Raw genomic sequence first — 27,823 nt, 5'->3', positions numbered from 1 at the left:
TCTCTAGCTTTGAAGCATACGAATAGGTAAAAGGCTGCTGAGATTAATTGCTAAAGTGAAACTGAAGCATTTAATCAATCAGTCCTAAAAGCTGCTTATTGCAGGTGTAGAACAGAGCACTAAACAATGTTTCCCAACCTTGCATGGCAAGCCCTGGCTAATTTGTCCTGCACTGAGTCGGACTCCCTGTGACTCGCATACAAAAAGCAGCTGTGTTGCTCTTCCAGAGCTGCCAACAGACTGTTATGAAACAGAAGTGCTAAGAGCAAAAGAGCAGTTTAGGATGTTGGGTGGCATTTTCCTGGCTTTACTCTGTATCTCTATTGACTTGCTCAGCTCACAAGTGGCAGTTAGTTCCCAATGAATCATGCTGCTGTCAGTGTAACTTACACAGGATCAGGTGCATGTTACTGCGGTTGAATTTTTGCTGAAGTTGGGTCAAATCACAGAGCTCTTCAGCATGAATAAGTCACAATTTTCCTTTTGCCTGTTAATTGATTGATTTAAATTGTGCATCCTTTAGACTGCCCTGGTTAGGAATACAGGTACTGTCCCTGGATAGACTGTATATATGATGTTAGTCCTGTTCCTACAAACTTTACAGATGAGTGCGAAGAGAATGTCTTTGCTGCTAAAAGCATAATGGATTACAATGAAAATTAGATGTTCAGAGCATTACATGTCCAAACTCCTCTGTTTCCCCAATGCATATATGTCTGGATATGAAAAATCCCAGCCAATCCTGAAATAAAGGTGACTTAAGATGTTCTGGGCTACAGCACATCTCTAGTCATCACCTTAAGATCAGATGATGGCATCAGAAGGGATTTCTGAAGCATGGTGCCGAGCACACATAGTGATTTGGAAAGAGTTCTGTGTTCAGGATCACTTGTATGTCTGGTTGGTGGCTTAGCCCTTCCTAGATGATTTTTTCCACATGTGAATGAGGGAAAGTAAGTTTGTGGAGTTAAGCCTCATTTCAAACAAGTCAGCATTCATGAGAGCTAAGAGAATATCTAAGCTTCAAGTGAGATGCCCAGGCTGGTTGTCCTGAGTGCTACTGGTTGTATATCAAACCCAGTTTGCTGCAGTTACAACATTCATTGCAACCTGACCATATATCACAAATTTGGTGTGGGAGCGTGAGCTTTGCTCAGGGACACTTGGTTAAGGAAATGTGTGACAGCTTCCCAGAGCTGTGCTGGAGCTGAGAAACAAACTCATCAGTCCTGTAGCACCCAGAAACAGTAACAGCTACAGCAGATGCTCCATGCAAGTAAAGGTGGCTGCTGGAGACAGGATGTGCTGAAGAAATGCTGGGAGTTTTGAAAGGAGAATGACTTCTCAGCTCAGAGCTCCCTAAAGCCTGACTTACATTAGACTTCTGTCTTGAAGAAGTATGGTATGATGCGTGGTCTTCAGGGTGTAAGGCCAGATTCTGTGCTTGTTTGTGGGTTCCTGCAGTGCCCATGGGACTCTGTGACAAGGGCTACGATGTGCTTCTAAGACTGGGAGATGTGCTGTGCAGCACTGGAAGTCCTCCCTACAGGGTTTTTTCCCATCGGTTGCTGCATCCCTTGGGATCTCTTTGTCAGCACAGGAAACTTCAGTAATTAGCAAAGCCCCACTGAGCTTGTGCATGCCTAACAGACACTATATATTGAGATGCTTTTATTGCTGTCAGTAATAAGGGTAATTATACAGATCGTTTTCCTTCAGTGGCTCTATGAGGCTATAACACAGAAGCGAAAGCCTGGGGGCAGGATCTCACCCTCTTTGAGGGGAGAGATCAGAGCCAGTACTTGTATGTGAATTTTAGCAGACAGCATAACTAAGAGCCAGCCCTCAAGCAGTAATGTCTGCTCTATTACTGTCCTGTCTCTCCTTGGTGCAGAGCTCCAGAAAGCAGCTTCCCCAGAAGAGATGTAACCTGTGGGTCCAGACTAGTTCTCAGTGGTTTTAGTTTTGCTGGAAGCCTCCAGCCTCATACTAAAAGCCAGCTGAGGAACCATCTGGGTGTTTGGCAGATTAATACCCTGTTTTCCCTCAACTTCCTACACAATTTACAGGAGGGCTGACAGTTCCTGAGCAGGAGCTTTTCTAAAGCAAATATCAGTGTGTTTGCTGTGTATCAGAGACCTAGGCTGAGAGCATCCTCTGTGGCTCTGCAAGCCCAGGGCAAGGCAGAGCTCAGCCTCAGCTCCTTAATTAATTACTCCAAAGGCAGGTAGAAGATGTGGGCAGGTAGAAGACAGTTCCTGCCTCCAGCTTCATAGCTGTCAATCAGATTGGATTAATTTTCCTGCGTTGGTTTAGTTACTGTCCTTGTAGGAAGTGGATGAAGTAATGTCTCCCTTCCTGAGCCCGAGGGAGCAAAGCTTGCTCTCTGCCAAATTCAGGTTGTTCCTATTTGGGAGAAGAGAGCAGCTAAATGTTTCTCCAGTACAGCACACTCCAAATGCAGAGGTGGAGTGGAGCTGAGCTTTGCCCTGCCCAGGATCAGGGCAGGGTCTGGCTGTCTTATTCCCCTGCCTTTGAGCTTTGCTGGCTGACCCTGAAAGTATTGGCTCCCCAGGGTTGTTTCCTCCCTCCCATAGCTGCTTGCTTTTGATGTGAGGCAGAACATCAGCCTCATATTACATAGTATTAGGCTGCAGCTTTGGAGAAGGAAACCCTGACCTGAGATGTCCCTCCTGTCTCTCCTGTGGTCCTCTCCAGTCCTGCAGATTGGCCAACAGCCAGGTACTTAGGCTGTGCTGAGGGCATTGCTACAGGGGCTTTTGGCACCAGAGAACTACCATGTTGTGCAGTTTGTGTTGAGCAGTATCTGCCTCTGTGGACCTTATGACCATTAGCCCTGTTGGTGTCTGCAGAGAGATTAGCACATCTATGATCTTCCCCTTTAAGCCAGCAGGAACGCTTGTAGGATAGATGTGATTTCCTTGGGGCAATGTAAGAAGAAAAAGAGTTTAAAAATTCTTGGGTACATCTCGAGGTGAATGGGAATCACTGTACTTAGTGTGGCAGTGATGCTCAGGGTTTCAGGGGGCGTATCAGAGGTGAATCCAGGTCTTCTACCCTACACAGAATGCCCTGACCCACTGTTGTGAGATGCCTCTGCCCTTCTTGGTCTAACCACAGACAACAGCTCTTCTGAGCTGCAGCAGCCTCTGGAGCCATGAGTGACAACTGCCAGCTGGAGAAAACACTGACGTTTAATCTCAAATGGGGAAAATGAGGCATGAGATCACTGGAAAAATTAAGGCATATTTAAAAAAAACTACTAATTAGGGAGCTGATGGTGGAGCTCTTTAGTCACCCATGGAATGACAGCGAGTTTGAAGTGATGTATTAGAGCCATTTGGGTTTGGTGAGGACGATGGGTAACTGCAGAACCGGGTGTGCTTGACTGGCAGCAGGGGAAGCAACGCCTTTGCATCTTGGCAGTGGGGATAAACTCTCGTAGAGGCTGCATCACATGCAAAGAGGCCGAGGGGGAGTCGCCAGCTGTGTTAGTGACTGTTCAGCTCCTGCCTGGATCTGCATGGGGCTGTCAGCTGGGAATGTAAACATATTGGGATGCTGAATCCCTTTCTTTAGGTTAACTTGATGTTGGTTTTAGCTGAATCAGCTTACTTTGGTAAATGAGGCCACCCATGCAAGGGCTTGGCAGTGTTAGTGATTCCCTGTACACATGCAGGAAACTCATTAAATCCCAGCCCTGGTTGTTTATTGCTCTTTGAGGCTGAAAAAGTGACTGTAGCAGGAATGTGCCAGCACCTCTGCAAATCTCAGCTACCCACAAGGATAAAGCATCTGAGAAAAGATGAATATCTGTGATATTAATCTGTTTGTGTAGGCTTTGGAGAAAACACGCACCTTTGCATCGCTCTGTTCTCTTTCCTTTAAGAACCCCCTTTCTACCAAAGGTCTTGTCATCTGTCTTGCAAGGCTGGCATTGCAATCAATGGCTTCCAGGAACTTGTTTGAAAATGAAATGAAAATCCTATTGATTTAGTCTCTAGATCAAGCCTTTTCCTTTCTCTTTTTTCGTCTTTGTAAATCCACTGATAGATGTGGATAGGCAGCAGGGTTTAACTGAGGTTTAGTCCTCATTGTGTTGCATTTTATGTTCCTGAGATCACTCAAGTTGCTGAGTGCTCTCAATTTGTACTGACTTCAGCTGGAATGGAGGTGGAATGAAGGAGACTCAATACTTCCATGAGCAAACTTGCTCCCTTGTTAGATAGTTATCTGAGTCCTCCTTGTGCAGGATACCAGGGTAGGAAAAGCAAAACCATTTTCTGGTTCTAATCTTAGTCTTGTGCGAGTGTTTAGCAGGGCTCTGATGTTGCTATGAGCAGCGTTAAGTTACTATTGAGCTAAATTTGTGGCTACAGATCCTGAGCTTCTGTGGCCACCGTTGTGTGCCATTGCTATTCGTGTTTGTAGTGTTCATGCAATGCAGATTTATAGGGGCTTCTTACAAGTGCTAAGAGGTGGGAATATCTGCTTCCTATGAAGCAGCTGCCTCTTTTGCCTCTGAAGCTTCACTATAGTGTGTTAAGTGATGTATTCTTTTTAATTTGTGTTTAGTGGTGGTGGGTGGTTAGAAACATACTTTATTCTGTGAGTTTTCAAATAAGATCTTGTTTCTTGTGTCATCTTAAGGTATAAGCCAGACTCTGATTCTGCAACGATTCAAGAGGCTTCTTTAGCTTTTCCTTGGACTATAAGGCATTTAAAAACTTTGCTAAGGGATTTTTTTCTTTGTGTTGGTTGTAGGTGGTGAGTGCAAATTGGGCTTTTCTTTCTTCACTCATGAGAATTCCCAGCAGTGTGTCTGGTTTATGACTTATGTTCTTGTATGTCTGCTTCAGAATGAGCGGAGGGAGGCATATATTGTAGGCAAAAGTGTAAATAGGTGCTTGTGCAATTACATGTTGACTTGGCATTGTAGCAGTAGCAACGCTGCAACAGACTGAGGATTGGTAACTAATAATTTATACAACTGATTGGTTATAGGCTTTTGTAGTCTAAATCAATGAGATTGATGGGTAGTCTAATTGGTCTCCCAAATGCTGATGTCAAAACAGCTAATAGGTAACAACTGTTTGTCTGTTTTCCCTTTCTGTAGAACTGTTTGTAATAGTGATTTTTTTACAGTGCTTTAGATAAGGTTGTTCTGCTTCTTGCAAACAGAGTATGGCCTTTGTTTGCTCTCCAGGGTCTTGTGTTTCAAGACAGATGGTCTGTCACTTTGAGGGTAGAAGAAGGGGAATTAAGTATGTGCTTCATTTGCTTGAGGTTTTTTTGCACAGCTTTATAGCCCCCCAACTATGTAACACCCTTCCTGACAAAACCGTGCTGAAGCCTCACATGGAGTTCACTTTATGAGCACCGACTAGGGTGTGTACATCTGCAGGTAGGCACAGAAACTGACTTCCACGTGACTGCACATATCCCATTTTTAGCATGTGAAAGATTTCTGGAAGAATGTGGTTTTCATCTCTTGTTTCAGGTCATCCTCAACTGCAGTTTGTCTGCCCTATTATCAGTAGAAATCACTAATGTGTTCTTCAGTGTCGTTAACTCTGGATGCGTTTCAGGGCAGAACTGACCATTCATTAGCCTCCTTTCCTTGTGGATCAATCAGCATCTGCTGAGAAGCAGAAGAACAGCTTGAAGGGTTATTGATTTATAAAGTGGTATATTGGGCATGTCTTTGCCAGGCAATCAGAATGAAAGTTCCTGCACTATTTTCTGAAAAGCAATGTTTCAGCCAGTCAGGTGCCTCAGTGCATCATTATTCTAGTAGCAATAATGATTAAAAATAGCCTGTGGCATCCTGGATATGCAGCAGCACAACCTTTCATCATCTGATGGTTTCATTGTCCTTTTCAATACATTCTGCGAGGCTCCTTCACGCTGGGCAGAACAAAGGCTCTGTGCTGGCTCCCGGATATTCCTGTGTCACAGTATTTCATCCTATAACAAGGCAAACAGATCTTCCTGAGTATGGTGCAGGGAAGGTAATGGGGAGTACTTTGGGTGCCCCATTACAGAAGGATGCACAACTAGGAACCTGATTGAAAATGAGATGACTTCTAACGTGCAGGAAAGCTGTCTGAAGAGCCTGTAACCTGTCCCATACACTGCTGCTGGCTGGTTGTTGTTTTCTACCTCTCTCTTCCTTCCCATCTATTACATTATGGTTCCTTGTATTGTCTTTGGAGTAGAGACTCTCCTCTTGCAATGTGTGACATGGACTCAGTGGGGGTTTTGCTGAGGCTGGAGACTTCTGGCTGTTAACAGCAACAATTGTGGCAGTAGTAATGATTAGAGTGCCCTGATCTTTGTTGTAGCCTGGGAATGATTCTTTAGAAACATCACTGTTAGCAGCAGCAGTTATTTAGTGGTGAGGTTTATAAACAAGCTGCTCTTAGGGCTGGAGTAAATAATGTGATGATTTAAGTGTCTTGAAGGTAGCTTGTGAACGCTGCCTTGAAGAAACACTTAAAAATGCCTGTTGCTGCTACATGTTTTGCTGTAGTGCTGGAAATCCAAGCGTGGGGTCTGACAGGTGGCAGTTCGCAGGCTGGTGAGCCCCAGCGCACCTCCTGGGTGATGCCACTGATGCTCCTGACTCTGATCCAGCTGTGGCTCTGCAGGAGGTGCAGCAAAAAGCATCTGGTGGGGAGGGCCGGATGCAGCTGTAGGTGACTCCTCTAGCTGGTCAGGGGTCACTCAGCCTGGTGACTCCTGTGGTGAAGTGGTAATGGCAGTCCTTGGTATGCTGGGTGAAAAACAAGAATGGGAAGCAGTTGGATATGACAGTAGCATGAGCAAAAGTATTACTTATCACAGATTGATGTGGAAGTACAATAACACTCCTTAGAGTGAAGAGCTCTGCTTTCACTGCTTGCTTGTATTTTCACTGACAAAGCAGCAGGACTTCTCTCTTCAGTTGTGTTCATAGAAAAGATGAGAGCAAGGGACAGTCTTTTGACAAACTGGGCAAATGAAATTAAACTTGCTTTCCATGCTCCCCAAATAGTCCAAATTTGGCACTCATGCACCCGAAAGATCTTAAATCAGAAAGGAAGAATACCTCTCAGTGAAGACAAAATGCAGCAGGGTGCTTTCTTGTTTCTATTCAGTCTAATCAATCTGGCTACCAGTTTCCTAGTATTTAAAGCAGAAATCAATGCAGGAAAGTACCAGCTGTTGAATGCTAGCAAACCATTCTTCATAAACCCCCAAATTTGTTTTGAAATCTTATTCAAAGGTTTGCTCATCCATTCATTGAGCTATACTTTCAGGCTAAACAAGATTTGTCTTTCTATTAGAAAACAATTTGTGCTGCTCTGAAAACCATTCTCTCTTGCCATCAGGCTGATCATGTAGTATTAGAAGAATTCAGAAGGGATGTTTTAGCTCTTCTGTAAATGTCCTCTTTTTCTTTTTTCTTGCCCAGCAGGCCCCACAGAGGTTGACTCAAAGGTAGATTTCATTCTACTAGATTATGAAAAGTTATCATGATGTGTTCAGATACATCCATAGTCGTGCAGATGGGTCCTGGAATAAAGTACGGTGGGGTTTCTGCTGTGTCAAAGAGTATCATTCAGGGGTGCACAACCCAGAGCATCTGCTCTACTGCTGTACAAAAATGTCTAGCTTTTATTTTCAAGTTCAGGTCTTGTTTTGATTGGGTTGTGGAGGGGGAGGGTGTCCTGCCATTGGTGGGAAATGTATCAGAAGTGTGTAAGAATGAGAGAATTGACAGCCTGTAATAAGATCGTGTTGTGTAAATAATGATAGGGCAGATATGTTCCAATTCAGTAAATGTGCTTTCATGACAGCAAAGCATCCCAAACTACACACCGTGGACATTACCCTGTCAAGTAAAATACCTAGTGCTACATCACTGTTATAGTACAGATATATTTTTTTTAAACTTATATATTAAACAACCAAGAGTCTTAAATGAAATGTCACATCTAATTTAGCACCCAAGACATGAAGTCTGCAGCTGCCCTTGGCCAACCCTGACAGCTCTGCTCTCAGTGTCGGTTCATCTGCCTGGCAGACAGCTCTCCGCCGGCCTCTCTCCACGCTCTACTGTACCCAGCAATTTCTGGGCTTATATATTCAGCAAGACGTCAGATACTTCTCTTTGTGGTCGAAAGCGCTCCAGCAAACCCTCTGGCCTTCAAAAGAGTCCTGCAGCCAGGAGCATCCCCAGCTCCAGGAGAGCAGCTACAAGGGATGTTCAGCAAAGCGTGTAGAAACAGGCAGTGCATATGCTTTTTCTGCCCTGGGGGCTCTGGTGTCAGTGTTTTTTCTCTGCTGGAGGCTTTATTCTCATCTTTGTCTAATAGCTTCTGATGGTTTCATCTTCCAAGAATTTGTCCGGTTGCTCCCTGTATTTATAGCTGTTAGCATCTGCAGCAGCCAATGGCAGTGTGTTACAAAGGAAGGAGTATTCTCTGCAGAAGTATTACTACTGTTGTGTAATTTCTTACTAATAAAACCATTTTGGGCCCTTGGGTTCCTGTTCTATGGCAAATCATGATGATTTTTTTACTTTATTCACATTTCCCAGACCATTCATCCTGCCATAGGCTGTCACTTTGCTTCTTCCTCTGAACCTTCCTTTTCTGCCTGCATGTCCCCAGGTGCCTTTGTTTGTCAGCAACAGGGAATCAGGAGAGAGGTGACACTGGTGATGTGTCTGCAGGAGACCCTGGGTGAGCTGTGACCCACATGGGACTCCTCAAAGTCACCTGGATGGCTTGGATGCAGAGTTCCCTCTGACCTGAGTAGGATGGCAACCCAAAGGCCACCTGGGCACACCTGAAAAATCTCGCTGTAAATACTGTCACCTTGGGGATAAGGCTCTACAAACATACTCAGAAATAAGATGCTTAAGGTACTGTCCAGGATATTCTCGTTCTGTACATAGGCAGCTATCAGAATGTGATAAACGTACTGATCTGTGGAGCTGTTGATACTGCTAAGAGCTGTGACAATTTCTTCTGTTACCTATGGTTTACTTTGTTCCTTGTACTTCCCTCCACAAGTAAGATAAGCAAAGACTCCTCTTTGTTCCAGGTGAAGATATTCACACAAGCCTTTATGGAGCAGCTGTAGATGTCAGCATCAGGCTGGACAGGAACTCTGTGACAGTTGAGAAGACATACCTCACACTGTCAAACCACAGATCCGTGGTCATCCACAATCGGAGTGAAATCATAGCCCACTTCCAGTGGAAGGCCTTTGTTAATCAGGAAGAGGAGGATCAGCAGAAGCTGAGGTTTGTTTGAAATGTTCATTTCAGTAAGGTATACTGCTCAAGGGCAAAACTAATGTATGGCCTTAGAGGGATATTGGTGCTTTTCGATGGTTTAGGACAAGTAAACCATCCACAGTGTCAGGGTATGCGTCCCTGGGCTTCAGGGTAACAGAGCTCAGTACTTCCTATCCCAGTTCTACCCTTATTCCGGGGTGATGATTTGGGGAAGAAAGCTTGATTGCAATGACTGAGTAACAAATTTATGTTTTGTGGGAGCACAAACCGCTGAGGTCCAGAGATCCCTGGGCTACAGGGGGTACATGAGGCTGAAGAAAGTGTCAGCACTCATTACCTGGAACTTAACATAGCTGCTGGTAACATAACTATTAGCATAGTCCCTGCAATTTCCTCCACTTCAGCTTTGAGATGGCAGGCTCTTTATCCAGCAATGTACAAGGCAGAGTGCTTCACTGGCCCAGAAATCTGAGCCCACCCTGCTGTTGATTTGCCTTGCACTGTCCTGATTTAAGCACAAGGTGTTTCTGCCCTTCCTTGGAGGCTGGGGAGAGTTTGGAGGTGGAGGGTTCTGTGGGGAAGGTGGGGCAGCCCAGGGACCTGGGATGTGCATTTGGGCTTCAGCAACCTGTTCTCATGGTGGTAACAGATGAAGCAGGATCTTTGTGTCTTTGAAGCTTTGAAATTCCCGTTTCAGGCAGTAGAGAAACAGCCTATAGTGGGGAAAGAATTGGAAATTGCACTTAAAAGCTTGGGGGATTTAGGGAATCCTTGTGTGACTTTTTGGATTTGGAGGGATGTAGGTAAGGTAAATAGGAGCTAGTCAGAACCCATAGCTGATCAGGAAAGTGCCTTAAACTGGAACACTTTTAAAGGGCTTCTGAGCAAATAAAGATCAGCATAATTAGGTCAGAAATGCCTTGAAGGCCAAAACTAGTTTTCCATTGTTCTCTATTTTTAATTACACAGTGTGTGACTTCTGTTCAAGCTCACTGTGTTAAAAGAAAATCTCACGACCTTCTCTTGGTACTTCCCTGGATCATTCCTTTGTCATTTCTTTCCACCTGCCTGTTTCGGTCTCAACCCCAACTGATCCTCTTTCGCCGCAGAAATAACCAGGTTTCCCCACAGCAGAATTTGACCTGATTTCTTTTCCAATCACATTTTATCTTGTGCCAGCTTGTGTCATAGACTCTGATGAGGCTGTTTTGTTCTTCCTTACTTTGAAGTCTTAGAGGTGCTCATAGCTCCAAGGTCACTGTTTTGCTGTCAGAGAAGTTTTTGGGATTCTGGATCAGGGAGGATATTTTTGTGGCAGAAGGCAGCACAGGAACCTGCAGTGGGATGTGACCCAAAAGGCCCAATTGTTAGAAAGTCTGTCCAGGGGTTTGCTCTGTCTCCCTCCTGCAGGACTTTCTGGGGGGTAATGGTAGAATTGTTGTCTGTTGGTGGAGTTGAGGGTTGCTCATCTCAGTGGCTGGACGCCCTCATCACGCACAGCTTGATAGGTCAGCCATGGAGACACATTTCCAATCACACTCCATGGGGAGCTGTAGCCGCAGCAAGTATTTTTGGTACTGGTGACAGCATTTGCCTGGGGCTCTGTCTGTGTGCAGCTGGTAATGTCCGTTACTGTATTTCCTTTCTAATTGTATTTGAATTTAGCTGGGTGATGATCACTATCCTGTTTATACTACATTGCCTCAATTTGGTACATATGGAGCTTTCCGCTCATCCCCCCAGAGTTGTCACCTGCGGGTTCTTCATGGCCAGGGGACTGGAGCGTGAAGGGAGGACAGCAATATGCCAGCTAGGAAGCAACTGCTCTGCAGCACCATTCCCTTCTCATCTCTTGGTTGTGATCTTTAAACACTGGAATTATTTCTACTACAATTACGAAGCAAAGGAGAGATTAACTGTGTCAAAGCTCTGCAAAGGAGGCCAAAAAGAGGAAAAAGATAAGGTGGTTCAAAGGCAGATGTAAGGTTTGGATTTGGAGATGCTTTAAAGAAGTCAGAAGTCCTGACTTCTTTATCGGGTGATGCTGGGTCAAGTCTCTTCCTTGCTCAGAGCCTTTGTTTTCCTACATATAAACCCATTATTTTAACCTAAGCGATGCAATGCCTGAATCCATTGGCTTGCTTTTAAAGTGCTTCAGTATCCTTGGGTGGAAAGCAGTATAGGGAACAGAGAGCAAATATAGTTTGGTTATCCCTGCAGGTCCAAAAGGGAAGAGAAAGGGTGATGCCAGTAACCTGCAGCTGAAACTGAGCTTCCTCCCACCTTCCAGTGATGTCCTGCAGTGGGTGCTCCTTGATCTGTCTGTTATATTTGCCTCCTCTGAGCAGTTCTATGGTAGGAAAAGCCAGCTGAGGTGCTTAGTGAATTCTCCATCAGTTGTGGCAGTAGCTTTGAGCCAGAAGGTTCTCTTGAGGACTCTTAGCTTTCAAAAAAACCTTGTTAGCTTGTAGATGTGGAGTAAAGCTACCTGCTATGCCAGCAAGCAGCAAGTGATAATCTGATCCATTTTGGGGTCCTGTGGCTCAGGGTCAGCCCCTTGTTGTGCTGTTGTTCCTCTGACTGTGCTGCTGCCCCTGCACTTACACAGCAGTCTCTGCAAACATGTTGTTTATTAAATTATCTGCTTGGTTTGTCTCTCCCCATGACTGCAGGCTGTGTCGCAGTCTGCAGAGGCAGGAAGAGGACAAGAGGGATTATTTTCTCAAGGAGTGCATGGTGGACCCCGCTCTCCAAGAACGCCTTTCCCTTCTGTCACGCACCTTCCAGAACCAGAGGGCAAAGGTGCAAGGAGATTCCATGCTTTTCTCTGACGATATTTTTGCCATTGAGCCAGTGGTAAGTGATAGCTGAGACCCTCCCTTCCTCCTCCTCCTCCTCCCTGAATGAGGTCACTTGGCAGATCCCTGCATCAGCTGGCTTGATGTGCTGAGAGACAAGACATTGGGTTTCTAGTGATGTGGGGAGAGCTGGTTGCAAGAAGCATTCCTGAGCTGTGGGCTCCCTACAGACAGCAAAACCTGCCTAAAGCTGAGCTCTGCTGCAAGGGCTATAAATTAAGGGCACTTAAGTGTCCTTACAGTGTTCAGAAGTATTGATTATTACATGTAAGGGCACGCATTGCACATACTGTATGGGGATTAACAAAGGATATTAGAGCACTGTCAGTTCGTGTATTGACCTGAAGGATGAAATGGTCCTTTGTGGAAAGGAAACTGAATTCAGCCCAAGTTTAATAACAGAAATACCAGTCCCTTCATATAACCCCATGTCCTTCAATCAACCAGAGCCCTGATCCTGAGCATTTGCGTGGTCTGAGATGAAGAGTGCCTGCAGTCTGAGCAATGCAAGTCCCTCATCTTGGAGTAAATACTAAAATAATTCCAACTTCTTATTTCTTTCAAAATAGGTGAAACTATTTTTTTTCATAGGGAAGGGGATCATGTTCTCTTCTTGGCTATTCTTATAGCCCATATAAGGCTGAGAGTCACCAGTGCCAGCACAACTGCAGTTTTACACCACTGTAGCTGACAGCAGTGTGATGTGACCAAGAGATTGTGTCAGAGCAACTGGAATATTGTTGAGAGTGGAAGCTGATCAGCTGAGCAGAAAGAGCATCCTGCTGTGTGTCAGAGCTGGTTTTGGAGTGTGTCCCAGGGCTCCCGCTTCATTAGTTAGATTGTCTCCACAATGAGTTTAACCTGCTCTTGAGCTCCTGAAGTGCATTAAGGTGAGGTTTGGAAGTCTGGCTGCCCATGGTACTGAGACCTGGTACTCAGGACTGTCAGGATGTATGGACATGAAGTGTAGCCTGGCCTCAAGTCTTGATGGAAGTTGTTCCTAAATGCTGTGTTAATGTTACAGTTTGTTCTAGAACTGAATATAAGTGGGCTACTACATGAGTCTCTCCCCTTCTGCATTGTCCAGCATTATCAACCTTTTGATTTCCATTAATTCAATTATTTATGGAACAATCAGCTTCACATTCAGAGTTTTGCTTATGTCTTTCTTCTCTTCCTGATATATGGGTGTCTTTACCTCTAATGATAGTATTTTCACCTCTTTATCAATTGTGGAATCAAAAAATCCACTGCTATTGACCTTCATAACCTTCTCTCTGGTGATGGCCTCATAACCTTTAGCCTGGACAGACACCCTTCTTGACACATAAATGGCAACTGGAGGGAGAATCCCCCCCTGAAGCTGAGGCCTTGCTGCCCTACAGACCTTCTGGCCAAAGGTGGCTGCTCTGTTCTTCCCGCTGACCACCTGTGATGTCTGGGAGCACCCTGTAGAAATAAACCTTGCTAACAATTGACTAGAGGAAATAATTGTTTCCAGCAGTTAGGGAGCTGATGGCAGGACAGTCTTGGAAACACTTTCTGGGCAGAGGGGCTTTGCAGCGTTTGCGCAGAGGTTCTGCTGTGTAAGTGGGCCATTAGCTGCTGTTTCTTCTCAGGTGTTGCTATCTGTAGAAGCTGCAGCAGGTCCCTGCAGTCTGTGTAGGGTTAACTCACTGAGGAAAATAATAACAGAAGAGAGAAGGCAGTGATTTTTGGAATAACCATGTGACTGAACATTTTGAGCAGCCGTCCAAGCCTGTGGGAAACAAGCTGTTATGCAACTCTGACTTTCTGAGCACATCTCAAATTTGGTTTAATTTATTTTTGCAAATACACATGATATGTCAGCAGAAGCAGCTGTGATAGAAGCCCAGGTGGCTACCAAAGGACAAAGGCCTTACTTTTTGCTGCATCCTCCCCACCACAGCTTAGCTGTAAGTCACATTGCAGACATGTGGGAGCTGACTCCTCGGAAATGGAAACCAGAGGGAAGGGAGGACAAGGATTTGTTACCATTCCACTGACCTTGACAAGTCATCCCTGTCCTGTCATTGCCTGGCAGTGACTCCTCAGTGCCATGTGTGCACTCTGAGCTGATGGAGGTTGTCTTCAAGATGTCCATGTTATGAAACTGCTGCTGGTTTTGATCCAGAGGCTAGGCCGGGAGGTAACAGTGGTGTTTGTTCCTGCAAACCTCCGCGTCAGCTGGGGGACCAAGCTGGTCCTCATCCAGATGAGAGGTTACTGCAGAGCGCCTCAGTTTTTGGCAGAAGGTACTATCTCCTGTGGGAGCTGTGGTCCATCCCCCTGCTTGCTGTGGGCTCAGTTATTTGTGGAAAGAGGCAGATGTTGGCTTTGGCACTGCCTTTCTCGTAAGTGCCCTGAACTAGCAGGATACACTTGGAGTGTCTTTTTGGTACTGCTGTTGCCAGATTAGTCTTTGGTTTTCTGTCTGCTTCGAGTAGTGATTTCCATTCTGTGGATCACCTTTCCCCCTCTACAAAACAAATCAGGGTATTTGGCTAGCAATTGGTGGTGCCCAGATTTTCAAGACTGGCTTTTCTTATTCAGGCTGGTGGAGAACTAGCAGATTGTCATTATTTAGGGGGCAGAGGGAGGGCAATAACAATCTGAATGTATTTATGGTTGAGCTCTTGCATAGAGATAACTTCTGTATCTGAGTCATGGTGTGCTGTCCCCTCCTGTGTCACATTGTTTTACGCTGTAGCAAAGCCAGGGTACAACAGCTGGGGTGGTTGTGCTGTGTCATCAGACATCCACCTTCTGTATTTTATGCCACCTGCCAGTTTTAGCCAGTCTGAGCCTGATGTTAAGCTACAAGTGTTGCAATATCATGGTCACAGCACTGCATAGTTTTATTTCTGTCCTGGTTAACATCCGTGGTAGTTTTCCATGCTCTGACTCAACTGCCATCCTATAGAGAACATGCTAGTCCAGGCAGCTCGCTGGCTCCCGAGGTGTCCTGATGCTCATACGCGTGTGGCAGTAGCCTGTGCGGGTGGGTAATGAAGCATATCCTTTTAACCAGTAGTTCTTTTTTCCCTTTTGAGTAGCAGAAATGTGAGGAACGTCTTCAACAGCCTATTATAATTTCCCAGGAGAAATAACTCACAACATTTTTCTGGTTTTATGGACTGATAGATGGCATTAATGAAGGGAGGAATGACAGAAGTGTCCCAGAATAGTTATGTCTTCAAAGAATTAGTTTTAGCTATGGAATAGTAGAATAAAGTGTAACTGATTATTTCTTCTTGCCCTCTACCTTTGCAGTCAAATGGTCTGGCGTATAGCTTCACTACAATACAGAGACACTGTCTGTGGACTTATGGCCAGAAGTTTCCCACCAAATACTGCAGAATGGTGATTTCCTATCAGGAGGTTGAGAGATGAGGTCTGTTAGCTGCTGATGCTGTTTTTCTTGGGAGTGAGGACATGAGTGCAAGGCTCCAGCAATAATGCTGCTTTAGGATTGTTCCAGAGAGCTGTGCTGATGCATATAAAAGGATGGGTTTTATTGTCAGTCCATAGACTTGTTTCCTCTGGTGCCTTAGAAGAATCTCATCCGCCTGTGTCTTGGGATCCAGCACCTCCTGGGATGTTGGGAGATCTGTCCCTTGTCTGGATCTTGGTGCATCACTGAGTGGTTAATGGGCATTGTGTGCTGCACCCTTGTCTGTTTAGGTTTTGAAAGAAGAAATTATGTGGGCCCAAAACTCTGGGCTCCCTCCTACACTGGTTAATAACACAGTGTACAGAGATATCCCAGTAACATTGCAGCAGTCACTGTGGTCTGTGTTATTGAGCAAATTGTTCCACCAGGAATTGGGCCACCTTGAGTAACACCCGCAGGGACTGATTTCTACTCCTTCACTGTTTGGAGATGTACACTTGTGATGTTCTCCTAGCGTCTCTCTGAAGCTTTATTTTTTTTTTGTTGCAGTGGAAGTTCACAGTTTTGATGTTCGGTTTGGGTTACCTTGGGCCAGGATCAAATTCTAGTGTTGGACGAATGCCATGCAGGCACTGACCCAGCTCTGGTTCCCCTTCTGACAGCAATGGTGATGCAGGAATTGGGAGGAAGCCAGGACAACTAGAGCTTTCCATATCATGAGTGATGTCCCATATCCCACATGGAGACTGGCAGGAAGCTGGAGCAGATTGCAAAGTCCTAATATTGCTTTCCTGCCTTCTGTGCCCTCTTGTCTGTAAGCAGAGGGAGCCTTGGACAGTGAGTCCCAGCTGGGGCAGCCAGCTTTCTGACAATGTCTTGCCTTCATTTGCCAGCTGGTTTCCAAATATCTTCTGTGAAGATGAAGGCAGACACAGCTTTCTTTCCAGGAGCTGATGTGAGATGTCCTGCTGGGACACTTGCACTGAGTGGGAGGCAAGGTGTCGCTGCCAGGGTCCAGCTACCTGGTGCTTGTTAGATGTGCAGGGACTGCTGGGGATGAGGGTTTCTTGGGGACAGGTCCCAGAGAGGAGAGAGAAGGAATATTGAAGTAGACTTGTTTGCACAAGACAGTTTTGTGGCAAGAGGACTTGTCCCATGAGGCCAGGTTAAGTGTGGGCGTTGTTGCAAATCTCAAACCAGGTTAATCCAAAACTGCAATGACTGGCAGGGATTGTTCCGTGGAGCAGCTCTTGGTATAAAGTCCAGTGTCAGCAGAGAGCCCAGCACATGTGCAGAGGCAGCTCTCTGGACTATGAAATGGTGTGTAGCCGTGCACTCCTGGGGCTGGCACACCACTGCTGTGGTGTGAGCACTGTCAAAGGTTTTTACGTTACTCTGGGGAGGAAAGGTATCCTCACCGCCCACCTTAGACACACAACTCAGGTGTCCTGGGTTGGTGGAGAACCTGGGATGTTCAGCTTCTGCATTCAAGGGGTTGTAGGCTTTGTAGCCTGAGGCTCCCTGTAGATTATCTGAGTTAGATATATCAGGTTCATAAATGCGAATATTCACACGTCTCCTGACTGCTTGGGCATTCAGGCATTGAAGATTCAGCCCTTATTCCTTCTGTACCTTGTGACCTTCTTGGAGAAACTGGGTCTAATGGTACTGTCCTGCCACCAAGGAGCTCCTGAAGGGTTTTTGCTGCCCTGAGAGGAGCATTGGAAGTACTGCAGGAGCCTGGATGGACTCTGGGGTGGGTGAAAGCCTTGCTGTGCCTCTGCTTCTCTGTGCTGTAAAATGGGAAGTGGAATTTACTGACTTATTTTTTAAATTGAATTCTATTTCTGTTGTGTCTCCATGTGTGTATTCACCTCTGCATTTGGAAATTGTTGCTCTGCAAGTGATGTTAAGGGCTCAGACATGCAGAGTATCGGACTGTCTGCCAGAGTTTAATGAAGCAACACTTGAGTTTTCCTTCCTAGTCTGGTTCACCCAAGGCTCCAGTGGCAGAGCCCAGAGCAGGGCAGATGATGTGGATGCAGCTCATAGCAGGACAGAGCTGTCATGAACACCAAACATGGGCTATTTCTGATCTCCCACTCTTGTCACCACCTTCCTAGGTCCCCTGCCCTGCCAAGTCTGTCTCTATTGCTGCTTTTACTGTGCTCCAAAACAGTGGGGTAAGAACACTGTGGTGGTTATATTTGTCGCAGATGTGCTGGCCTTGGAATTTGTCGAATCCCAAAGTCAGCTAAACTCACTCAGCTAGAAAAGTGCACTGTTGTTAGCAGATACATATTCATCAGGCCAACAGTTCTTTTCAATTTTCTTCCTTTCCTGCTTAGCTTCATTTTTGCTTATGAATTGTATTACACTTGCTTCCATTAAAGGGAGATGTATTGCATTTGTCAGCCTCTGAGTAATGAACAAACTGCCCCAAGTGTCCATGGGGCCAATATATCTAATTGCAGCACATAAAATAGACCAGTAAGTACCATCAGCTTGTGATCCAGTAGAAACAAGCAGCAAAACAGTACTTTGTTAGACAGTTGAGCTGAAAGACTGATACTGCGGTGTTAGACTCAAAGAAATTTGTTTTCTGGCCTTGGTGGAAGGAGGGATGTTATTCAAGTTTCCCAGGAATTATGTGGCTCTATGAGACCTCATTTTTCTTTGTATGAGCTTTGCTTTAGAGTAGTCAATGTTGTGCTAAATGATGACATTGTGTAAAATTTGACACTGCTTTTTCAGATAGATCCCAAAGTCTTGCAAGGTATAACACTGTCCCAACAAATCGGATGCTCAGCTTACGGTAGGCATTGCCTGTCAGCCAGTGAAAACTGAGCTGCCTGCCGTGGTAGTCTGGCTCTGTACAGCCTTCATAAGCCTGATGGCACAACTATAGTCAAAGCCCAGCATCAGTTTCTATCCTCAGCCTTGACACTGCTGTCCTGTCTCATTCAAATACCTTATCCCTGACTTGCTGTCTGGCCTATGAGGCTCTACAGAGAAAACGGAGACCGATCTGGGTGGCTGTTCTGAAATTTGGCTCATTTCATTTCCCACTCATTGCTGAGCTTCTCTCCCTTTTACAGCATGCCTGTGTTTTGGTTTTAAGGCTCAGGATGTGCTCTCCTCCCTTCCTTTATGCTCCTCTGTAAGGTGAAGACCTCAAGTATCATCACTGTCCTCAGCATTTCCTTAATGTCCTTCCCCAGTGTGTCAGCAGTGATGGTTTGTGTGGCCGATGGTGCTGGTCAGCCCGGCAAGGCACCGTTTGCTGGGTAGGAACCGAACAAAGGCTGTCTGCAGGTATCTGGGCAGAGGACCACAGCAGCTGCAGCATCAGAACACACCACTGGGCAGCTCAGCACCCTTTAAGGAGGAGCACAGAGCGCCGGTGAACGGAGATGTGTGTTCTGCGGCAGCTGTTGGGCTTGAAGCAAATACAAGCAGCTACCTAGTGCATGTCTTCCTCCCTAGGAATGGTCTGCCCGGTGTGAGACAACTGAATTCAGTCTGTTAAATGCACAGTGAGCCCCTGGGTGATGAGCACTGGTGAGTTATTAGTCTCTAATTAGCTAAACTAGGGAAATCTGTCATCTGAGTGTTAATTTTTTTTCACTCAGTGGCTTGGCTTAGGCAAGCCCCAGGGCATTGTAGCAGAGCTTATGTTGTTCAGAGCACCCCAAATGCTTTTTATTCCTGTAAATGCAAGATAACTCTCTGGATGCTTGTGTCTCCCTGCAGCATCCCTGTGGGACCTGGGGATCTGATACCTGGCATGCTGGCTGTGGGTTGCAGGCTAATGTCCCCAGTCTGCTTTCTCAAGCAAATGTGTTGTCATCTAGTAAGGCTTCATCTTCATCCAGTTGCTTGCTGGATACAAACCTGAAGTATATTTGATCTGGCAAATGTGTTTTCTCTAGGTTGTGAGAAGAATTCCAAGTGACTTAATTCTTTCAGACTTTCCTTTTCTTATTATTGGTTTGTTGGTGGTTGAAAAACTTTCCTCTGCCTATTCTTTCATCTGTTCTGTTGACTCTGAGCAGGCTGCGCATTAGGGAATTATTTGCAGTTACAGCCCAATAACTCACCATGTCATAGCTCTTTAATTTTTGTGGGGACTGTCTTTTGAGCTATAAGCGCTAAGTCGATGAGAAGTATTGTTGTTATTTAATATTTATGCTGCAGGAGTGCTGGAGGCTCCAGTCAGTTCTAGACTCTCCCGGACAAAGAGCTGAGCATACCCAGAAGCAAGCAGAATCAAAGCCACACTTTGCTGATAGAAAAATAACTGTTCTTTTTATCTCCTCCTGTAAGCTACATTTTTCATTCTTGGTAGAGTGTTACTAGAGTTGTCAGAGGTGCATGTATTTGTCAACAAATGCATGAACAGACATTTGTAATGTAGGGGTTGAAGGAGTATAAGTATTGCCTTTATTTAAACCAGTTGCAAGAAGTAAGAAGCTTTACAAACCAGGGATGCCTCCAAAAATTAGTGACAAGGCTCCCAAGGAAGCGCAGGCGCTTACAGAAACACTGGTAGCACGGCCCAGACTTAAATCTCAAAGAACGACAAGGAAAAGTTATTTTAGTTGATTTTTGGTTGAAAGAGGTATGGAGCTGTTAGCAAATCCCATCTTTCCTTGTTTGAGCCTGTGTTCAGGGAAACAGGAGTGTGTTTGCTTTGCAGAGACAAACAGCACACATCCAACTCTCAGCTTCATTCTCAGATCTTTTGTAACCTGCGTGCTGGCTGGCCACTCATGGCACGGGGCAGAAGCAGCCGGCAGTGGGGAAGGTGTCTGTTCTTCACTGATCTCAGACTCACTGGAGAGCATTATATACTTAAATACACATGCATGTGAAGGATATAAGAAGCAGGACCTTTGTAACTAAGAATAGAAAAACCCGTTTGATTTGCTAAGTCTCTCCTGGTCAGAGTAGAAGTGTTCTTGTAGCCATAGTGATACAGGGATATATGGGAAGGTTTGCTGGAGAGAGGTACCTTTTCCTTAGACCAGCTGGCACCTCTGAAGAAATCCTGCTAGATTTTATGGAGTATGAGCCAGTTTGGTTGCTCCATTGTACCCCTAATTTAACAAAATGCCTGTACCAGGTGCCACTAAAGGTAAGGGACTTAAAATATTTTTTCACAGCTGCTTCCAAACTCATAACTTTTGTTAAGTGATGCTTGCTCCTTGTTCTTCATTGATGCTCTAAATATAGGCTACAAGGCTGTGGCTGAAAACAAGAAAGGTAATGTTTAAAGATAAATGGTTTGCTGTCTGCTTCTGTTTTAGGAGGGAGATGTCTGGCCAAATTCTTCAGCTGAAGTTAATGTCATCTTTAAACCCCAAGAAGCCAGAGTGTATCAAGAAACAGTCTACTGTGACATCTCAGGTACAGTGAAGGCACAAATAGGCTTCCATCCCACTTGGTTCATGTGTAATTGCCAGGAAGGGTCAGTGGTCAGCAGGGCAGTGCTGGCTCATGCCCACTGTCTCTGGGGTCTCCAGGGGGTCTCCTGTCCAAGGCCAGCCCTCAGGATGCCTGGCTGAGCTTGGGTTATTGATCCCAGAACAACCGAGGCAGTGGAAGGATAAGTTTTCATGCCATGGGTTTGCCAGCATTTGCTCTGCTGTGAGGTGTCTGTAAAGACCACAAAGCTACACAACAGAACAGCTTTAGCAGATGACCATTAAGCCCCTGTAGACCATTTAACTCCAGGATGAGTCTTTATTATGTGATTGCATCATCAGATTCCTGAGCTGGTATGAGCTGAGTTCCAATGTGCTCCCAAACCCTGGATCCCCTCCTGCTGCACAGACCTTGCCAGATTTCAGGTGGCTGAGCCCTGCTGAGTGTGGGGTGTCTGCAGAAGGACCAACTGTGGCCAGCATGTGCTTCTGTCCCTGTGTGGGAATTGTCACCTTGGGACTCCTAGTCTATGGTGCACCTGGGTAGTGTTGCACAGGTCTTGCTGTACTCAGCAGGGCGATCACCCTTCCTGGAAATCGGAGTGCAAGCTGTCTGCTAGACAAGCTTTATGCTCATCCTGTCTTACAAAAGTGCTATCAAGTAATTTTCTGGGAGTGGTTATCATTGACCCACCTGAGTTATCCCATCTTTACCCTTACAGAGGGGATCGCTCTGCTGTGCTAGCATGGGGCAGGGAATGCTTGCAGCAAGCTGTCTGGTTCAGGTTACCTTGTCCTTCCTCTGTGTCTCTGCAAGGTGCTGCTTAAGGTGCTTTTCAAAAGTGGGATAAGGCTGTCAGATTTCTATCCAGGGATCATCATGGTTTTCTCCACCTAAGAGGAAGAGGTGCGGGACTCGTGGTCCTCCAGCAGCCAGGCTCCCATTCTGGAGGGTGGGGAAATCACTAGCCCAGCTGCTTTGTTTCTTTCCTTACTGCTCTGAGCTGATGGGTACAAATGTCACAAACCAGCTTTTTATTTATACAGTAATTGTGCAGGGTTTACTTGGCAAATGCCACCTACAATAATTACACAGGGCTTGTGTTAACAAACTGTCTTCCTGCCCACCAGCTGCAGTTGTTAGAGCTGTGGAAGGAAAGGATTGATTTATTTAAAAGTTGTTCCCAAGGGGTTCTTTGCTCAGTGCTGTGCTCTTGGCTCTGGGATTTTTGTGCTGCTGATGGTGTCCATCACTTTGCAGGGATCTCCAGGGGTTGTGCCAGGAGAGTTGTTTTTGTTACAGAGAAATAGGAAAACTACCTGCATGCAACCCTGGAGCTGATCTGAGAGTTATAGAAAACAGAGCTGGGCAAATGATCTGTGTTTAGAAAGAGGATCCTGCTCTTCAAAGACCTCGATGGGCCCTTGGGAGATATTAACTCTTCCACTGGCTCCTTGGAAGAGAACCTTGAGGTGATTATTTAAATGATGTGCCTGTACCCCATCTCTTAAAAACCAGAGCAGATCCATTGTATTGTTAGAATGGAAACTGTCCCAGAGTCAAGCTCCCTGGGTGCAAAAAGAGTTTAAAGAAGAAAATGACAATCTTTAACTAGGGAGTCAATTTTGCTTCTTGGTTTCTCTTAAGAAGTGTGACTGAGTTCCTCATGAATTTGCATGCCAGTCACAAATCTCTTTGGAGTGTGATGTGCAGATGCCTGCCCCTTGCTGGGAATATTTGGAAGCTTTGCCCCGGTGCAGCACTGTGAATTGTGCAGCTTGATCTCATGCCCCACTGAAAAAGGGCTTTGCTGGCCTCCACTGTTTTTTGCAGGTGCCTCCGCAAATTGCTTAGCAGATGCTTCTGGATCAGGTGATTTACAGAACTGATCAGCATTGTGCAATTTGCAAAGCTGGCAGTTCAAAAGTGGTTTGAAATTTGCTCTTGGCAAATATTTAAGCTCAAAATTAACTTTCTTAGTTATTTATGCAAATAAAGCCATGATCTTGAGTGCTAGAAGGAAGAACACAGTGGGGGCTCAAACACCTAAAATTCATTTTTAGGTTTGTCTGCACACAGAGCTGTAGTGGATTGTACCTTGCAAAACCCCTGTCTAAGCCACTCTTGCAGGGAGAAGCAAAATCCCAAAGGATGATCACTCCCTTACCTTGTGACAGAACTGTCCTGCACCAGCAGAAGTTAAGGACTTGGGCAACAAAATCCTGTGCTGTTGGGCCACCTACACCCTTAAAGTATTTAAAAGCAAGACAGCAATGCCAAATTGTGCACTCTGCATGATGTGCCAAGATATTATTCCCTCTGAGATCAAATTCTCACTCCATGGTAATGATGTATGGATTTGGGATTGAGGACAAGGAGGCTGTAGCCCTTCCACACCTGTGGTCTGTGTGCTCTGGGACACGTGATGCAAGCTGGACAAATCTTTTGACAGAGAGCACCCAGTACTATATCTTTTATAATATCTATGCAGTGGGAACACATAGCCCTTCAATTAATGCCTGAGCTGTGAAACCTAACTCTCATCTCTTTCAGCTGGGCTTTGGCTACATCCACTTCAAAATGTTGAATTCAACAAAAGCTCCTTAGCTCTTTGTCTCTGGCTTTGGACATTATCAAACATCCTCATGCCATGGTTGCAAGATCAAAAAGGCTGTTCCAGGAGAGCTTTTTCAAGTTGTGATCTCAGCACTGTGTTGTCACACCTGGGCTGCTCTTTGCGATAAAAAGTCATTTTGGAAATTTCTAGAATAACTATGCAGCAGACTTTTTAAAAAAAACAACCTTCGATTTCTAATCTTTAATGAGTGTTGAGCATCACACAGGAGGAGTTTGAAGGACAGAGGAATATTTTTGCACAAAAGCTACAGCAAAGGTTATATACAACTTTTGGGGCTCTTTTCTCCTTGTGCTTCTTGCTTTCCCTGTGGAGTAGAACGGGATGGCAGGGAGGGGAAAGCTGAAATTTGAGCAAGGATTCAGGTGCTTTGGGCTGCTTCAGTTGTTCAGAACAGCCTTCAGACTAAAACATCCTGCACTATGTCATCTTAGCAGACTTATGGAAGAAAATTAACATCTTAAACTATAAGCCTCGTGGTCTCAGTTACCTTTGCAGGAAGGGATGTGTGTATTAGAAGTATATTAATGGCTCATCTGATCTCAGTGGTGAGGAGGCTGGTTTTCCATATCTGCTCAGCATGCCTCAGGTAAGGTGTCTTTACAAAGCTGAGCTCTTGGTATCATGCTGGGACTAGATGAGTCCTTCTCCTCCCTGGAGATCATAAAGCCCTGTCTTACTTAGGTGCTGCTGCAAGAGGTGGGCCCTGGAGCACCCAGGTATGAACCTGTATGTTGGGCAGAGGCTCTGCCTGCTCTAAGCAGCCCTCAGGTGTGCGTATCACCATTACCAGGGAGCTTCACCTTGCTTGCGCTCATACTTCTCCACTCCTGTGCTGTCATCTCTGATTGCATCAGTATAGAGAGTATATTTTTATCTTCAGTTCTGTTTCATGAGCTCTGTGCCTTCACTGAATAGATTTCAAAGCTCATCTGATCACATGGGAAGAAATTTGGAGATTGTGTTTTAAACTCAGCATCACTTTTTTCAAGGTGCAAACAGATCACTAAATTAGAAACCAACCCCAGGGCTTGGTTAAAAATTAGAAACCAGCTCAAGGACATGGCTCCTGAGGGAAGAGAAGATCCTGTATCTTCTCCTGGAGCATCTAGAGCTGGTCCCCTCCAGTGTGAGAATAACATTGAGGCAGCCTGTAAAACCCAAGATGTAGAGAATTCTTGTGCTGAAATGGACATGTCTCCCCAGGCCGTGAGACCAGACTGCCCCTGCGCATCAGAGGGGAGGGCATCGGACCCCGGCTCCGCTTCAGCTTTGAGCAGCTGGACATCGGGAAGGTGTTTGTCGGATCAACCCACAGCTACGAGGTGAGCAGCATGGACTAGATCTTGGTGACTTCCAGGGCAGCAGTGAACATTGTGCACCTGCAAGATTTTTGGCAGCTTAGGCAGTTATGAACAGGGAATACTTGACATAGTCAAATTGGGGGGATTTCACAGGATCTGCATACTTTTGATGGGGTCTGAAAGGTGTGTATGTTGCTCTTGAAGTTCTAATCCCTGCTTTTTGGCAACCTCCTCTCGAGGGCAGCTGGGAGACTTTGTGCAAGAAAAATAAAACAACCCTGTTGACACATGAAAGCAACACTGGGTCCAAAAAATAAGTATTCAGAGACTTTTGTTTCAGCCCAAGATGCAAGGCACCCTTGTACTCTGGCTGTTGAATAGGAGCTGGAACAAATTACATTTGAACTCAAGACCATTGCAAGCATGTTTTTTTTTCAGTTAAATGCATCCTGCGGATTCCTGGGAGGCAGAGGAGGTGCAGCCTCCTGGCTCAGAGCTGCCCCTCGCAGAGAAATGGGGAGTGCTTTCTCTTGCCACACTTTGGACTAAGTACATCTCTGCCTCTATAAAGAGCAAAGCATTTCTGGAAATGAAGCAAAGGAATTTTCTACATATTTGCCTCCCCCTCAATGGTGTCAAATCTTCTGCAAAAAAATAAGGTAGAGCAACTGAAAGAGGTAGAAAATGAGGCAATACATCATGCCAGACACTTTCAAAAGCTTGACTGTGTCAGAGAAGGACACATTAAGGTGTTTTCTTACCAAAATATTGTGCTCTCTATGCATTTTTAATGCTGATACTTTATTGATTCTCTCTATATCAATTTATTACTTTCATTACTTGACAAAATGTGAATAAGTAGATGATACTTAGTGCTGTACTAAGCAGCTGGACCGAAGGTAAACCTCAGTTCAGTGCAGCATCCCTAAGTGCAATTTGTAATAAAGGTGTGAAACACATGAGAGGAGAGAGGAGTTCTCAGATTACCATTGTGGAGTTTGAATACACAAATATTTTCAATAGCAGCCCCAGAATTAAAAAAGGGACATTTCTGTGTTTCTGTCTCAGTTTTTCTGACTGATTTTGCAAGGATAAAAAGCGTGGAAGCAAAATCCAAAGCAGATAAGTCTGTGGAAATGGCAGGATTTTGCCTGCAGCAGTCAGAAACTTTACAGCTTTGCTTTGGGTAAGTTGTTGGTGACTGATTGCCAGTGCTTGCAGCAGACATGGGCACTTCTTGATCAACATAAAAGGTGAACCTCAACAATTGCTGTGTGTTGTGTCACTTGTTTGAGGCATTAGACCTCTTGAATGTTCAAAGTTTGACTTTGTTCTAAATTTGTAGTAAATTCTAATAATGGGAAAGTTTTAGGTGGTGGTGGTCAATATTTAGGAAAGAAATCCTTTGGAATAGAGGGAGCTGCTGTGCACTTCCCTCTTGTCCTTTCCTGACACTTCCAGTTGAGCAGAGACTAAGAAACTATCAGATAAGAGAAAAAATAAACCTAAATGATATACCCTAGCAGAGTTGGGGAGTGCAAGGGAAGCAGAACGTGTTCTGTGCTTAGCAGGTTTGGACTTGTCTGGAGCAGAAGTGGTTGCTGCAACTGGTCTTTGGGATGGGTTGCAATCAACTTGGTGATGCTGAGCAGGTCCTCTGCACTGCAAGTTCAAGTGGACTGCTCTGTGTCAGTGGAATAAACCTAAAGTGACTCTGCTTTTGTGAAGTTATCACTGCTTTGCATGAAAAAACCCATAAGGCAGAACTTGTCCTGTTGTATTTTCTTTGACTTTGGCCAAGCAGCAGCACACAGCATCTTCTGCCTCCTACGGATGTTAATTGTTAAACCAGAAAACAAATCAGCCTTCTGTAAGAAAGGGAGATTCCTTATGTATTTCTGTTTTGCTTTCTTGCTGCTGCAGGCGATCCTGTTTAATAAAGGAGCCATTGATGGTATCTTCAGCTTGGTTCCTCCAGCTACAGCTCTGGGCTCCTCCTTCACCTTTCTTCCCCAGGAAGGCACCATTTTGCCAGATGGGCTCCAAGTCATCCAGATCTCCTTCAGTTCCACTGTCCTGGGACAGTTCACAGAAGAATTTAAGTTCAGGGTGAATGGATCCCCCGAGCCTGTGACCTTGACTATCAGGTGAGAAGGGTTACAGGAGTTCAGTGGGCACATCCATGGCTGTCTCTGGGTAATCATCTCACACATACCTTATTTTACAATTGAGCAGAGAAAAAAGATGTTGCCTAAGGTCTTAGTGTGGGGATACTAGGATCAGAAATAAGACTAAGAGCCTTGACTTCAGTTTGACTTTGAACCTTGACTTCAGTTTGAACCTCGCAATTGCTGCAGGAAATGAAATGTAGTTGTCTGTGAGAAGAAATGATATAATAGTTTGGGTTAAAGGGGACCTTCAAAGCTCATCCAGTGCCACCCCTGCCATGAGCAGGGACATCTTCACCCAAATCAGGTTGCTCAGAGCCCCATCCAGCCTGGCCTGGGATGTCTCCAGGGATGGGGCATCTACCACCTTTCTGGGTAACATGGGCCAGTGCTTCACCACTCTCATTGTAAAAAAAAAAAAAAAAAAAAAAAAAAAAAAAATCTTCCTTATTAATCTTCCTTATATATGAGTCTCCCCTCTTCTAGTTTAAAACTGTCACTCTTTGTCCTATCGTGAGAGGCCCTGCTAAAAATCCTGTCCCCATTTTTCTTATTGGCCCTTTTTAAGTACTGAAAGGCTTCAATAAGATCTCCCTGGAGCCTTCTCTTCTCCAGGCTCCACAACCCCAGCTCTCAGCCTGTGTTCCATCCCTCTGATCTTTTCTGTGGCTCCTCTGGCCCCCCTCCAATAGGTCCATGTCTTTTC

General features: G+C 45.2%; 1 protein-coding gene across 1 annotated transcript in view; it reads left to right on the top strand.

The window, feature by feature from the left end:
• The window catches only part of HYDIN (HYDIN axonemal central pair apparatus protein), a gene marked incomplete at both ends in the record, with an annotated part of 136,703 nt that overhangs the window by 19,243 nt on the left and 89,637 nt on the right, over nt 1-27,823 (top strand). The window contains 5 exon segments of the mRNA XM_080352011.1: nt 9,115-9,316; nt 11,983-12,166; nt 20,893-20,992; nt 24,852-24,970; nt 26,873-27,096. Of these exon segments, the coding sequence (XP_080208137.1) occupies nt 9,115-9,316; nt 11,983-12,166; nt 20,893-20,992; nt 24,852-24,970; nt 26,873-27,096 (829 nt within the window).

This window comes from Nesoenas mayeri (assembly GCF_963082525.1).
Source record: "Nesoenas mayeri genome assembly, chromosome: 12".
Classification (NCBI taxonomy): domain Eukaryota; kingdom Metazoa; phylum Chordata; class Aves; order Columbiformes; family Columbidae; genus Nesoenas; species Nesoenas mayeri.
The sequence above is the reverse complement of the archived record's forward strand: the minus strand, read 5'-3'. Positions and strand labels throughout refer to the sequence as shown.